The sequence below is a fragment of the Amphibalanus amphitrite genome, unplaced genomic scaffold (genome assembly GCF_019059575.1).
Source record: "Amphibalanus amphitrite isolate SeventyFive unplaced genomic scaffold, NRLGWU_Aamphi_draft 000795F_arrow, whole genome shotgun sequence".
Taxonomy (NCBI): domain Eukaryota; kingdom Metazoa; phylum Arthropoda; class Thecostraca; order Balanomorpha; family Balanidae; genus Amphibalanus; species Amphibalanus amphitrite.
This window is the reverse complement of record NW_024882289.1, coordinates 255,917-271,344: the sequence shown is the minus strand read 5'-3', so window position 1 is coordinate 271,344 and position 15,428 is coordinate 255,917. Positions and strand designations below refer to the sequence as shown.

General features: G+C 51.2%; 2 protein-coding genes across 8 annotated transcripts; one reads left to right on the top strand and one right to left on the bottom strand.

The window, feature by feature from the left end:
- Window positions 1-128: 128 nt before the first annotated feature.
- LOC122366305 (cytoplasmic tRNA 2-thiolation protein 1-like) lies at window positions 129-6,953 on the top strand. Of its 5 annotated transcripts, none has more exons than XM_043338420.1 (8): window positions 129-151; window positions 3,236-3,343; window positions 3,512-3,690; window positions 3,951-4,122; window positions 4,304-4,492; window positions 5,274-5,404; window positions 6,211-6,406; window positions 6,757-6,953. In XM_043338420.1, exons 2-8 carry the CDS (start codon window positions 3,296-3,298, stop codon window positions 6,877-6,879), a joined length of 1,038 nt encoding a protein of 345 aa, XP_043194355.1. In that variant the 5' UTR covers window positions 129-151; window positions 3,236-3,295; the 3' UTR covers window positions 6,880-6,953. The 5 variants fall into 5 exon arrangements, with proteins under 5 accessions (XP_043194355.1, XP_043194356.1, XP_043194353.1 ...); XM_043338421.1 differs by lacking the exon at window positions 129-151 and adding an exon at window positions 152-212; XM_043338418.1 differs by lacking the exon at window positions 129-151 and adding an exon at window positions 155-175.
- Window positions 6,954-7,094: 141 nt separating this feature from the next.
- LOC122366303 lies at window positions 7,095-15,402 on the bottom strand. 3 transcript variants are annotated; one of them, XM_043338413.1, is made up of 16 exons: window positions 15,331-15,402; window positions 14,329-14,473; window positions 13,377-13,561; window positions 13,012-13,220; window positions 12,358-12,490; window positions 11,993-12,116; window positions 11,587-11,658; window positions 11,171-11,272; window positions 10,761-10,852; window positions 10,431-10,496; window positions 9,840-9,923; window positions 9,298-9,422; window positions 8,894-9,002; window positions 8,585-8,764; window positions 8,391-8,451; window positions 7,095-7,809 (listed from the first exon to the last, which is right to left on the bottom strand). In XM_043338413.1, exons 2-16 carry the CDS (start codon window positions 14,468-14,470, stop codon window positions 7,478-7,480), a joined length of 2,016 nt encoding a protein of 671 aa, XP_043194348.1. In that variant the 5' UTR covers window positions 14,471-14,473; window positions 15,331-15,402; the 3' UTR covers window positions 7,095-7,477. The 3 variants fall into 3 exon arrangements, with proteins under 3 accessions (XP_043194348.1, XP_043194347.1, XP_043194346.1); XM_043338412.1 differs by having other exon boundaries at window positions 15,184-15,341; XM_043338411.1 differs by lacking the exon at window positions 15,331-15,402 and adding an exon at window positions 15,067-15,326.
- Between the last annotated feature and the right edge of the window lie 26 nt (window positions 15,403-15,428).

The window sequence follows — 15,428 nt, the reverse complement described above, 5'->3', positions numbered from 1 at the left end:
AAGGTGTGTTCTAAAACTGAAATCGAGTACTGCTTATGGATGCAGACTGCGAACGATCCCTGCAGCTCCGCCTCCTGAGGAGTACCCCAGCTCCTGCAAATAACGCTTTCGAACAGAATTTTACTGTCTTGACGCTAGGCTATATTTTTGCGTAGGTAACACGCCTTTACCCCATGTTTTTTGTGTTTTTGAGATTTTGATAAATATTTTGGGTACCTATGTGTCATTTCCTCAAACGTGCCTCAATCTATAGCACTGGGTGTACTTTCATGCAGTGTACTTTCAATATTTTTTTCAGATACACTGTTAGTTTATGTCAAGAACTGAACTCCAATCCTTCCAAGCATGAGTCATTTTGAATTGGAATAGGGAGGGGAGGTCCTAGGCAGTCTGTATCTGTAGGGGAGCATTCTGGTCTAGGGGTAAGTTCGTTGCCTCTAGATTCAGCCATCTAAGTTTGATTCCCGGGCAATGCATGTGGCATTGCCTTTTGCCGCTGCCTGACCTGACCGCCTGGAATAGCGTGAGAGTTCAGGTTAGCACTTGGTCCACTGGATGTGGTGCTTAATGGTGTGATATGGCTTAATGGTATATGGCTAAGCATTTGCTGACTGGTGTCATATTGCCACCAGTGCACTTTTATGAATTCTCTGGGGAAGGTTGTTGGCATTGTCCAGTGCAGACTGTGGGCTAATAAGGATTTCTGGCCTGTTAGTGGTTGGTGCTAGCTCATCCTTTTCTCCACAATTGCTACTAGAGCTGGTAGGTTTTCTTATCAACTGCTGCCATGCTTTGCAGTCTGGCTGGTTGGTACTTGATATACAGCCAGTAGGTACTTGTAGGTAAAGCAAGCTGAGCTGATGTAAACTTTTTTATCAAACTGAAATAAATAAAGGTGGTATTGTTAATATTTTAAATTATAATTTGTACATAATTGTCTGCTGGCTTAATCCTCCTCAGATAGCTGTTGTTCTCTTTGTTGCCATACCACAAGGCTAGCCTTGTGTTAGCAGGCCCCCTCATTTGCATTTTTCACCATCCCAGTAGGTATCTGATAGACAAAAAATTCAAACAGGCTTACCACAAAGAAATGCATTAGAGTTGAACCATGCTAGATGATCAAGTCAATTTCCTGCTAAAATTAATAAGACAAGTCATTTTATGTGGAGTTTCATTCTTATTTACTGAAGGTATGATGCAGGGACTGGTAAAAAAAGTCCCATGCATTTTGGGTTTTAGTACAGATTTATGAAATAACAATTCAAAAGATAGTTATTTAAACTGTTAGTTTCTAATTTGTCTTGAAGCCAATTTCTCTTGAAGCCTTATCAGAGCCTACCTATTGTTAACAGTTCCTACATAAATATCTATCATAAGAAATGAAAACATTTGAATGCTGCAGTTTCAGTCAGAAAACTTCTTGAACATCTTGTTAGTTAACAGCTTCTTCAGGTTTTAGGGCCCAAGCTGCCAGTTGTGTTGTTGCATCGGTCATGACTCTTAAGGAGCCTGATTATATTTTATTGTTATTTCTCACAACTGCGTATTGTTTTTGGTTCAGGTTGTTGAAGCCCAGTGGTGGAACCGTTCAGTACCGATCACACAGTGAGGAGCGCCTCTAACTGCACTGGCACTTGATATCTGGTTTGCTAGTGTTCAGTGGCAGCCAGTGACAGACCTGAAGCGGCGCTCGGTCAGTGACTCCAGTGTGCTCGTGTCGGACCATCTGAGTTTGGCGCGCCATGAACCGGTCCAGTTTCGGCGGCTCGCCGTTCACGCCCCGCGGACGCGGCGGCGGGTTCCGGGGCCGTGCCGCCCGCTTCTCACCACTGGTGCAGTCGCCGTCGCCCGGCGGCCGGCTGCCTGACTTCACTCCGTCCCCACGCGGCGGCCGCGGCGGCTGGGGCAGTCCGCGGGGCAGCCCGCGCGGCGGCGGCGCCGGAGGCTGGGGCACGCCGCGCGGCCGGGGGTTGGGCACGCCACGCGGCCGGGGCGGACACGGCGGCGGCGGCGGGCTCTCCTTCGACGACACGTTCGTCAGGTTCGCCACGGAGAATCCATGGGCGGAGCTGGAGCAGAAGAAAGGCCTGTCGTCGGCGCTGGGGCCGCTGAATAGCAGCAGCGGCGGTGGAGGGGACAGGATGAGAAACCAGCCCGGCTCGCGGAACGACTCTCCAGCCGGGTCGCCGGCGCCGGGACAGGAGCAGGACAGTCTGCCCGTGCCGGACGACGACGACAGCTTTGTGTAGCGCTGCGGTGCGTGAACTGTGAACTTTGGGACAGGATGAGCCATGGACTGCTAGGAGAGGAGGCTATCGCCGTGGTCCTTAGTGAAGTGTTTGGTGACCAGGTGTGGCACCGCGGCAATGGGCTGCTGTCAGTGGCTGCCCAGGACTCTGGCGTTTTGAAGCCAGAACGGACTGTCGAGTGAGAGACTAGTGGCAAAACGATCTGGTGACAGTGTCGTCAGCGGTGAAGTGTCAATTTGTGATGCGCTGTCGATGAATTGGAGGGCCGGCCATGCTGGGCGCATGTGCGTCGAATTGTGCTATTCATCATGCCTCGCTCGTTTTCATTTTAGCGTTCATCACAATGAAAGCCGATACCATCTCGATCGTTTGTACCATCATTTTTTTTTTTTTTGTAATCCCACCCATTGGGGTTATCGTGCGGTTTTATGCCACTGTTGTAGTGTTGTACATATGTATCCTGCGTTGTACGTATTCGCGCTTTGACGAGTTGACTGTTCTCAAACTCGACAAGCGCCGGGTGTTGTGTTCATTTTAATGACTGCAACTGACCATTGCCTGTTTTTGTCAGTACCCTGCCAACCTTCCTGGTTTTGGATAACACCGTATTACGCTGTAATGCTACTGGCAATAAATATGGTGAGAATTGACGTGCATACTGATTCGTTTTCGACTTTTGGTAGGGACTAGAATTTGATGTAAAGACCGAATGGCGAATAGACCAACCGAACATTTTCTCACCTAGTTTTCGGAAGTGCCATCAATCAAGATCCACTCGAACAGCACAACACGCTGTTCACACTTCCGAAGAGTCACTACAGGTCTATATAATCACACGACACTTTGCGTGATAGGCAAAATGCTAAGCATCAATGCGCCACTGTGACTTGCCCTAAAAAGGCCAGTCGTTTTCGGACCTGCCCTCTAAATGGCTGCTAAAAGTGAGACATCAGTATTTTATCTGTTACGGTCTGACTCTGTTACAGGCACTTGCTCGTCTGGTCTACATAACTGAGCGACAGACAAAAGTGAAACTTTCAGGAGCGATGGCTCCGAAGTGTAAAACTGGCTGCGGCAAAAACGCCATCCTAAAGGTAAGATCGCGCTCTAATTGATGTCACTGTGTTTGATATATGAGACAGCTTATTGGGATATATTTAGTGTATCTTGCAACCGTTACAATCATTCGAAATAACTGCGTTTTTGCTTTGCAAGCCGCTACCCATGCCTCCCCATCTGACCTTCCACATTCCCTCTGGCAGCGCCCGAAGACTGGCGACGCGCTGTGCCGCGAGTGTTTCTTCTGGGCATTTGAGACGGAGGTTCACAACACGGTGACGGCGGCACGTCTGTTCCGGCGCGGCCAGTACGTGGCGGTGGCGGCCAGCGGAGGCAAGGACTCCACCGTGCTCGCCCACGTCATGAAGGAGCTCAACCAGAGGTGGGTGACGCCGCGGACGCGGGGCGAGCATTGTGGGGTTATAATGGTACCGGGCAGGGGCGTGCTCTGCAACCTCTATCTGAAAGTATGGCGAATGACATGAGTTACGGCTGTTTTTCTTCGACCTGATCCATATAGCATCCCAGTAGTAAGATGCAGCAAGATCCAGATCCCAATGCCTAGTGGTGCTAGTGCTGGTTGTACTGGGGTCTACCAGGGTATCACGGGGTGTCATGACCCCGATCTGACCTGACCTGCAGGTACGACTACGGCCTGCGCCTGGTGCTGCTCAGTATCGACGAGGGTATCACGGGGTACCGCGACGACAGCCTGGAGACGGTCAAAAGGAACCGGGACCAGTACGGCATACCGCTCACCGTGCTCTCGTATGAGGACCTGTACGGCTGGACCATGGATGACATCGTAAAACAGGTCCGCAGGAGGTGGTGGGCTCCGACGCGTGCTCAGGGTAGATTTGTGTCGAGTTGTGCGCATGTGTTTTCCAGAAAAATGCCATTGATGACTGGTTTGATGTAGTATGGGCTAGTGTGGTTTTCTTATTCAGGATTGTTCTTGGCCTGGTTGACCTCAGCCCCACCTCCTTCCGTCCCAGGTGGGTCTGCGGAACAACTGCACGTTCTGCGGCGTGTTCCGGCGCCAGGCGCTGGACCGCGGCGCCGCCCAGCTGGGTGTCGACCAGATCGTCACCGGGCACAATGCTGACGACATCGCCGAGACGGTAGTGATGAACGTGCTGAGGGGCGACATCGCGCGCCTGCAGCGGTGCACTGCCATCAGCACGGTGAGACGCCAGGGGTTATAGACAGGGCGGGCGGGCGGAGTCCCTGGGAACGAGAGGCGAGGCGTAGGGGATGGGAAGGTCGGATGGTGGGTGGGTGGGGGTTCGTTTTAACGAGAACGTTGATGTTATGGGGAGGGTAGCTACGAGCGTTTTGATGTTTGTTGCATCGTCCGCCTAGAATGGTGGAGTTATAACTTATAAATGCAGTTCTGCAGACGTGTGTGTGTCGTGCCTTACTTGTATCAGCGTCATTGTTGTTACATGGTGTTGTTGGCGCCCGAGTTTTTCTCGCTGGCATCACAGTTGCTATCACCGACATCCTGGTGCAAATTATAGGTCTCCATTGTTTGTCTCGGCAACACGATATTGGTTGATTATTTGAATTACACATGTAGATCAAAACTTTTCTAAAACCCAACGGAGAATTATAGAAGCAGCGTTTATTGCGAAAGGTGATGTTTTGAACACTTCGTGTGGATTCTTCAGACTAGCTTCGGTGTCTGCTCTGTTGGCTAGGAAAGACGTTAATTTGTAGTATGTGTGTATGTATGTGTCAATATCTCATGCAAGGCAGAGGAAATTTGTGAAAAAGTGCCCGCGCTATATTCGAACGAAACCGAAAAAAACGTACTTGACTCTGTAGGTAAAATGTGTCTTATCACCCTTGAAAAAGTGAATAACACGAAACGTTGGGTGGTTTTGGTGTTTTTATCTTACATCATATACGAATAGACGATATTGGTTGTTCGATTCCAAGTTTGACTTTCCCTCTCGTTCCCAGGGTACCGAGGGTTCCATCCCACGCTCTAAGCCTTTCAAATACACCTACGAGAAGGAGATCGTCATGTATGCCTACTTCAAGAAGCTCGACTACTTCTCTACAGAGTGCATCTATTCACCCAACGCGTACAGGTAAGGCAGCGCCAAACATTGGGCGCCTACCCACCATCTCTTGACAGGTGCGATCAATATGCCCTGTTTTAGAACGACTGTTAATATTAAACTCATTGGTCAACCAAATAAACCAAAATAAACCAACCAAGCCTCTTTTCCATAGGCATTTGACTCCTGCCTCTTCAATCATGGCAAATTAGTGAACGAGCCCTCAGCTGCTGAAGTCTTATGTTTGCTTGGCTGTTGGTTGCCATTATCCTGAGCCCTGTTCGGGCAGCGCATCCTATTGCAAAATTTTGCACCACGCATGCGCAGTTGGGGTCTCTCGGGTGCCAAGCTCCGCCCTTCGGCGTATGACGTCACACGTGTGACGTAGGCTCGCGCAAAATCTTTCAGTTTTGCGCAAGAAGAAAATAGTAGCTGCAGGAGGCGAGAGTGGCGCGGATTAAAGTTTACCCTCATATATTTCTTATTGTAAGTGGTTAGTGTGGTGTTATTTTGGTATCATTATCTTTCTTTTCAGTGGCACATTGCTATTAACCACATTTGAACGCATTTTACTCAGTAATTGAACGAAACACACCAGTCCATCCGCGCCACGGTTCGCCGCGTCTCGCGTGGCCCTCGGCTTTGCGTGGGCTTTGCGGGCCAGCGGAGAGGGGGCGGAGCATGGGCGGAGCCAGGCGGCTGACATCATCGCATGTGTGACTTCACACTCAGCAAAATATTTTGCGCGGACCCGAACAGAGCCCTGTTCTCTGACCTCCCGCCTATAGCATGTGATAGTCTTCTCCGTCCACCTCACCATCCCCGCCCTCCGTCAGGGGTTACGCGCGCGCCTACCTGAAGGACCTGGAGGCGATCCGAGCCACCTCCATCATCGACATCATCCACTCGGGGGAGAGCCTGGCGGTGCGCGACGCCGCCCGGCTGCCCACGCAGGGCACCTGCTCGCGCTGTCAGTACATCTCGTCCCAGCCCGTCTGCAAGGCGTGCGTGCTGCTGCAGGGACTGAACCAGGTCAGAGGCGGCCGGAGATCGGCCGAGGGGGCAGGGGTGGCGTGTAGTAGTTTTACTTTTAGAACGGCACGGTGCTATGATGCAGACCAGTGATTTGTGTTTTGGGTGGTAAAAGGGTTGGGCTGGGGACTGGATAGAAGACTTTGTTGAAAGCGCTTGGACATGGCATGATGTCACAATTTTTGCGGTCACTAGTCGAAGCTACCAGTAGGTTGTCACGAGTAAAGATGACAAATTATGACAAATTATCTTCCATTATGTGATGTCCGAATCTGAGTCCATTGTCCTGAGTCCATTGCACCTGTCTATTTGTGTCTGACGCCACTTATCCCCTCATTTTCCCGCCGCAGGGCCGGCCACGACTGGGGATCGGGAAGAGCAGCAAGGTGCAGGAGCGGGCGCGCGAGACAGAGGGAGAGAGCGACGACCGGTCGGAGGTCGACTCCGCCACGGTCACCGTCGGCGCCGGCTAATGAAAACGACCTGTCCCAGCTGCTACTTGTCACTTGTTTGTGGGATATTGTGCCTATATATAAATTATTTTGCATTTAAGGTTTTTAATCGTCTATTGTTTACGCTTCGGGGCGATAAACGAAGACAATCGTCGCATTGCCGTTCCCCAAGCTCACTGCGAGCTACAGAGGTCCCATCACGGCGCCCAATGTGTCGGCCGATTACAAACACGCCGGGTGATGATCGCCTGTATTCACAATGACGCGGTGAATTGCTCGCTAAGTATGAACATTAATGAGATGGTGCGACGCCAGGACCGGTGATGGCGCCGCCCCGCCCTAGAGTCGATGATATCAGACAAAACACAAATCAACTCTTATGCAACGGCATCGCGTGCCAGTGCCGTCAGAAAATTCTGGGATGATACCGACACACTGCATAGGCTGGTACACGAAGTAAGCGCGCGACTCCAGTGAGAGATATCAATCACTGTCCCCAGCACAACGTAAACGGTAAATAACGCACCCAGTCAGCCCTCAGTCCGCCGCCCGGTCGTGGGGCGCTCTCCAGTCTGTCCGCGCACTGTCTGCGCGCCTCTCACTGCCGCCGCCGGCTGCGCTAGGTCTCGGTCGTCTCGGCCGCCTCCCCCTCGTCAGTGGTGCCCTCCGCCGTCTCCGCGGCGGGCTCGACGTCATCGGCCGCCTCCTCGTCGGCGGCGGACCCGGCCTCCTCCGCCGGCACGTAGCGCACCTCGCCGGCGTCATCGGGTGTTTCCATGACGACTGTCTTGGCGCCGGGCGGCGCGCCGGGCACGTCCGCCAGGGAGACCTTGATGACGCGCCCCTTCGAGTCGACCAGCGACCCTTTGCCGGCCAGTACGTTCTGCAGGTGTTCGGCGGTGATGCCCTGCAGTGCTCCGCTGTCACCGGTCGTCGCTGCCTCTCCTGAACCTGGAGAGGGAGGGCGAGGGGTGTCAGGGTGGCCGCGGCGGGTGGAGAACGGGAGGACGGCGTGGGGTTAGTGACAGAAGATGGGGATCTGGGAAGATCAGGCCATGGGCAACGGCGTGAGATGGTCCAGGAGATGACAGGCCGCGGTGCGGAAGGGGATGATTGGGGCAAAAGGATCACGGTACTAGTGATTAAGTCGCAAACGAATGGATCACCGGCCGATGTAGGCATTTGGGAAGGATGATGATGATGATGATGATGAATTGGGTTTTTTGGCGCCCGGAACAGTTGGGAAGGAAGGGAACGAGTTTGCGCGAAAGAATTAACCACAACAGCATCCAACCAACCAATGGGCTACTGAGCTTACACACGTGAGCTTCAAGGGGCAGACATGAAACCACACTTCGACAAACTATATGTTATGGCTAGGCTAGCAAATACACTTATCGTCAATTCAAGCCAATATGTAATCCCCCTGATGCTAGGCGGATGTCGAGGTCAGTTTGCACGTCACGCCTACTGTTCTTTGGCCTGATAAAATGGCCTCCAACACCCCACACGGCAGAGCGGCGGGTACTTACCGGACGTCTTGGCCTTTTTGGCGGCAGGCTCTCCTTCAGTTCTCGTCTCCGTCGTGCCGTTCTGAAATAAACCGACGATTTGGTGAACGGCTGAGTTACGCGTCACACATGAGAACAGCACAATTACAAGAAGATAAAGCATCCCAAGGATTGTTACGCTACCTCTCCAGAAAAACGTGGCCGACGTCTCTCACCTGCGGTATGGGGACGGGCTGGATGCTCTGCGGCTCGCCGGTCGCGCGGTTCTCCAGCACGTCCACCAGGCCCCACTGCACGTTCCCGGCGGAGGCGCGCTCCATCGAGGCCGCCACCACCTCGGCAGAGGGCAGCGGGAAGCCCATGCGCAGGATACGGCCGTACGCCGTCTTACCCACCTGGGGACGGGACGATCGTCAGACTCAGGGCCGGGCAGCGAGGGAGGCTACATATCACAGAGGGGAGACGAATGCTGCAGTAACCACCGCCGTCCTCGCTGGATGGAGGACGACGTGTGTCGTACCCACCTTCTGTATGATATCTCTGGCCATGGTGAGAGTGGGTACCGCCCATTTGACGGTGCTGGCGCCCATCAACGCTCGCCGCTGGTCGTTGTACTTGAAGAAACGCAGGAACCTGGCGGACAACGGAGAACGGGTCAATAGGTCAGCAGCTGACTAATTGGGAAGATTGATTGAACATCTGTTCTTCTATAAAACCGTTGACTGGCAAGATGCCTGATTTGACTGTGAAGCATGATTGCAAGAACATGATAGTGAACGATCATTGCTTGAGCTGTGAGTCAGTGGGTCAAGAAACTAAAAACAATCACCACGAGTCATAACACTCAGAATTTACCATCCACAGCACTTCCATCATTAAGGGGATGACCATCCACAAGTTAGTCGCGTACGCCTACTGGTATACTCACGTGGTCTCCATGGCGGATATTTTCCGTTTGAGAGTGTTGATCCTCAGAGTCAGACCCTCCGACTCGCGGGCGTACGAGTCAGAGTCCTCGAAGAACCGAGACAGGGACCGCTCGTACTCCCGCCTCTGCAGCGAAGAGACGAACGGAAGGGTCACACAAGAGTCACAACTGGTATCGCTCGAAACCACAGTTTGTCTTCCTGTCAGTGTCACAAACCGGGAACATAATATACCCATAACGAATTCCCTCTTCTCATGCATTTGGAGCGATCCGCAACTGAAGTTTCTACTAGTTACTTTCTTACATTTTAATTATAACTGCCAAAGAACCATTCATTGATACATGACAATAGCTAACGTCTACGAATCATGCAAAGCAGGCCTGATGGCACCAGTCCTGACCTAACTTACAAGTTCTCAAACTGCAATTACGCTCCGTACTCGCCGAAACCAGTCTATCTAATCGGCCCACCCCACCAGACTATAATGACCAGTCCAATAACCCGCTGAGTAGCCCTCTCCCTCAGCGAGGCGCGGTCTTACCTGGCTGTCCACCTGTTTGATGCTATCCACCAGCCGGCGTACGTCCACGTCATGCATGTCCGGGTTGAGTGCCATCACGTCCGCCTGAGAGAAGCATAGACCACGGTCAGACAGCGGTAAAAACACAGTACATGGTCGAAAGACGGACAATGCCGGCCAGAACATGGTCGGAACATGGTCATAAGACGAACAGACCATGATCATAACGGTGTCGGGACAGGGCACCGATAAAAGTCGTTGGCAAATAGCGGCCTCCACTGCCGCCGGCAGTAGCGGTCACAGCTCAGAGTATACGCGCACACATGCTGTACGGAGTCACAGACCCTTTGAGCATTGAGTGACACTTATTGTGAGTGTGGTGGCTGAGCAGAACGTATCAGAGCCGTGATGGTGGTAAATTACGTTTGCGTCGGCCGGACGGCATATTTGGTTGTAAGGCTGTCGTTCGGCCATCACAAACAGGTGACTCATAGAAGGCACTAGCAATGTGTTCCACCCGATTCCCGACTTTGCCGTTAATCATAGACTGATAGCATCGATCGGTTTAAGCACTCGTACACGACTGACCAACACTGCAACTCCTCGACTCACCAGGACGGGCGAGTTGTCCGGATCCTGGGCGTCACTGAGCTCCTTCTCCTCCAGCACCGGCTTCACCTGAAAAACGGCAACGTTTGAAACCGGAGCTGATGGCGTGATCGTGGCGAGTATTGAACCTGTCTTGAGCTCTTGAGCACATCAGTCGACGGTGATAGCCTCTGAACCCAACAAAGCAATTTAGATTTTAGTACGACGCTTTAGGAAAAACGAAGGCCCCAGCTCAATGGAGGAGGCCACTAGCCTATCGTGTCCTACTGAGAACTGAGTCCACTTTGTCGAATATGCTCCTGTCATCACCTCCCGCGGGGAATAGGGTCGTACCTGGGTGACGCACTTCTCCAGGTTGCGTTTCTCGTCTTCAGTTGGCTCCCCGCGCAGCTTGTCCTTGAGGCACTCGTGGATGCGCCGCAGCTCTGTCATAAACAGAGAGAAATAAATGAGAATATACAGTGAGAACAAAGGTCACAGATGAAGTACCAATCTTTCCCAAGTTAGGTTCATGGCCATTTCTCGAGTAAATTACAGATTCGCCTAGACAGCAACAAAGCAATCTAGCTAAGTCTTGTAGGTATAAAGGCACCCGACGTGAATCATCTATAAGCATCATGGAACATACATATTCACCAAAGCACACAAATCTCTCAGACAGGCCGGTAATTCGGGACCGTCTGCCACGACCGCCCGCCACCCCGGTCTGGCTGAACCGCGCGGGGAGGGCGGGGGCCACTCACCGGCTAGCGTCAGGTCGGAGAGCGGCACGGCTGTGCCGCTCTTGTGCAGCAGCTGCAGACCGTCGTCTGTGACGTTCACAAACACCGGGCCCAGCTTCTTGCCTGCAGGAGCGAGACAGCGACAATGAGAATAAACATTCGTATGTATTTTATGGGATTATCAATACATGATTAAATTACGCATTTCATAAAAACGGACATCGAGTAGCCCAGAGTCTTTGTGATACGCTGAAATGCAGTTTATTTGATGGAAAATAAAGTACGGCAAATGAAATTACCATCATTTATGCACAATCAAAGAATAATTGTTTAAGATCCCAGAATGGAAACTAAACAGTGACAAACTGCGACACGAGTGACATTGCAAAAGCTCAAGATCAGCTTTGAAAGGAAAGTGAATCCGATTAGATGTTTACCTGACGATTCCTTGGGTACTTTGGGTGTCATCGGCTTGCGCGCGTTTCCATGGGTCTTCGGCTTCGGCTTCGCTGTGGAAATGGGCAACGAACGTAAATTTCTCGTGAACAGAAATTTCATTGAGGCTGCCATACTCTCAGTGAATGCGGACTGATAGCGACTGAATGTTCGGTTAACATTGCACTTTATCTAGCGTCTCCACTGGGTGCAACGGCTATGTACATCGCTGAACCATCTCACACAAATCGTCCCCGACGCGAGCTTGACTGTACCCTCGCAGTGAGCAGTTGACAAGGGTATCCCGCCACTAATAAGGCAGCAGTGACAGACAGCGGCCACAGTCGGCCTGTTTTTAGGGCCTTGAGTCGGCCTATGTAGGTTCACATGACTGCCGAGCGTGCTCACGTGTGGGCGGCACGGCGGGCGACGGGCGCAGGATGACCTTCTTCTTTCCGCCGTCGAACAGACTCGGGTGTGAGCCCGGCTTCAGCTTCTTGTCCTCGGTGAAATTATCCGCCATAAAGTGCTCCTGGCGGGTGGGGAGCAGCATGGTGAGCGGGTGGGTAAATATCATCGGGGAGTTACCGGGAAGAAATGACATCGAGTTGGCTGGCTTACTTAAGCCAGTTGGTAGCAATTTTCCTTTCACCTCTGAATAACTACGAGAATAAATGGAAAACAATCAACATTTCTGCTCACTGTACAAATGGTTCTTGTCTAATAACAACGTGTGACACGTTCAGATGGGTCATAGCGGGAAGAAGTGTTACCTTGCAGACGCGCATCTCGAGGGGCCGCTTGGTCTTGGGGTCGAGCTCGCCCTTCCTCCAGCTCTGTTTACTGGTGGCCGCCGTGATGATGGAGCACCAGGCGCGGTGCAGGTCCTCCGGGAACTCGAACATGCTGCCGGAGCGGTCAGCGCCACCGTCACCACAGCGTCATGGGCGATAGGGGATATATTGTGCTATTGTTCTCAAGATAGACGACCTATTAGTTTTGATGTGGTGAATGCCCTTACCCTCGCCACAGCTCGGACCGAGTGCACCCCTCCTCCCACCCAGCGCCACCCCGACTCGAGTTGTGGCGAGGGTAAGGGTATTCACCGCATCCGAACTACAGGTTGAGACCATTAGTACAATGAAATTACAAGCTATGGGTTCCAAACACGAGCGCAGAATCGTCTCACGAATGCCAAACTGCTATTGGTTAAACCCCAAAAAATTATCAGAATTAATGATAGATGGTGTGCTAGACATCGCCCTTGCGATACAGCTAGGGCGTCTTACGTGGTCTCAACCCTTCCCTGTCAGCAAACTTCAGCCCATCCCATGCACGTGTCCTCAGTCTCTGTCCCGCCCCTATACACATACCACCATTCCCAGCTGTCCTTGGTCCGACCGTCCTTCCCAGCCGTCCCTTCTCACCTGTCCTTGGGTCCCTCGGTCTTGCATCCGGGCACGCAGCAGGTGATGGGCGGCGGCTCGGGCGGCTCCTCGGCCTCGGCCTCTTCGGGCGGCTGCTCGGCGTCGCCGCTACTGTTGTAGATCACCTTGACGCCGCCCGGAAAGCGCGTCGGCACCGCCGCCGGCTGGATCAGGCCCCGCTCGTCGAAATCGGTCGACTCGAAATGGTCCTGGCGATAGAACGGGCGACGGAAGGTCATAAATTATGTGCGTGGGTTTTAACGAATCAACAAATTTAAGCAGGTATTGGAAAGAGAAATCCATAAAATAATGGAAACTGACCACTCACATTGCATAAACCATGAGGCACTGGTGTGCGTGCTCACCTCACAGAGCAGTTTGAGTTTCGGCTCCGGCGCGTTCACGTCCAGCGCGGGGAAGACGGCCTCGAGCACGCTGGTCCAGGCCGTCTTCATCTCGCCATCCACGGGGAAGGTGCACATGCGGCCGTGGCGGCGGCCGCAGCCGGGCACGATGCACGACACGTCGGCCGGCACCGTCATCGGCGCGTCTGTGGAACAGCAGCGCCGTGACACACACGAGGAGCCTCCACACGGAGACACGAAAACTGCTAATTTCACACAGTAAATGACCAAATCAAACCTAAAGTGGCTGATTTTGCAACCTACTTATCATTTATGGTGCTTTGATAAGTGTATGTTGGGTTTTGGATGACACCTTGGGTTCGATTGAGGTTATTGAGCCTTTTTGAAAAATACTGAGCTCAAGTTGAGTTAGTCAGAAAAAGAATAAATGTGCTCAGAAATCAGAATAAGCTATCAAATCAAATGTTATGCAATATGAGCTGTCTAGACCAGCTTCCTGGTATGGTAAGCTTTGTTGTGACATTGACCATAGAGCTACATCTTCATTGACCTTTTCCAAACAAAATGGCTGGAAATAAAAAGGAAAGCTTCTTTTTCAGCCTTTTTTGCTGAAGCTATTTGCCAAAAACAGGAGTTCAGCCCTGGGGTTATTACCCTGGCCTCAGATGCCATCCTCTGACTTGAGACCTTGACGTGGGGTACCATCAGCTGACAGCTGCATCTTCAAATGCAAAGCTAAAAAAAAAACATCTTAATTGGGCTGCAAAAAACAGCAGACTAGGGTTTGAGGTCTCACCTTAAGACCTCACCCACAGCACTGAAGAAAGGCAACAGGTCTGGGAAACCTAAACTTCACCCTCCACTCCCCAGGTAAAATATTTTATTTTATGTCAGATGTGTCACTTGTAGGAAACCCAGAGAGACAGGAACCAGTGTTGACATTAACACTTGCCTTCATCTTCCTCCCCTCCTGCTTCCTCATTTTCCTCATCCTGCTGAGCCTGGTCTACATCTGTGGCTGGCATGCTGTCACTCCCCTCCTCATTGAGGATGTTGGGCATACTCTCACTGGGCTGCTTCACTGCCAGCTTCATGGTCTGAAAACAACAGAATTGCTGATGCAAACATTATGATATGACAGACTGATGGTATGTGATAATCAGAAAGACAAAACAGATGTCAGGACAGCAGTAAGATAAGCAGTGGCAAGACCTACCCAGTGCTCAAATGGCACACTGGCATTGCTGAAAAATGTCCTCTTTTAGCACATGAGGAGTAACATCATCACATTAGTGATTGCAATCTGAACTCCTGCTTAGAGCATTGCAGAAAAAGGGTACTAATTGCAGAATCAGCACCCTCCTCCAGTCTACAAATTGAAATGCAAAGTGAAAGAGAACTCAGATGGTCATGGTATTTCTCCTTATTCTAGCAATTAACACCAGAGCACAATGTCCATGGGAAAATTACTGTAGCTATTTCAGCTCCCCAAAGGCCATAAATTCCCTATTTCTTTGTACAAGAAGTGCTTAAAAAAAAGATGTAGGTACAGAGACTACATGCCTACTTTCTACTTTCACACTACTCTGATGCCAGAGGCGATTCACACATGGCGTGGTCATCATTTCACATCATTGTCATGTGCGCTGAGTTCCTTTCATAGTTCTCAAGTGAGGAGTGGCAATCTAACCTGAATGAATAGTGAGATGACGGATAATCAAGATTTCATGATGTGGATTGTTGTTCAACATCGACATTCAACAAATCCAATAGGTTTCACATACTTATATTTAAAAAAAAAACTTACTTCAACTTCGATAAATAAGTGCAAGCTTTTGGCTACCACAGGACCACACTAGAGTTAAATAACAATTAAATAAAACAAATGCTATCTCAATGACATAAATCCAAAATCCCGCGCTCCCATTTGAACGCTAAATCAAAATATACGTACGCAATATTTTCACTCGATTTTCCGTCATCAAACCAAAGGAAAAAACGACGCCATGATAGTGACGTCAGCAAGGACAGAATCGTTCAGTCGGAAATTGA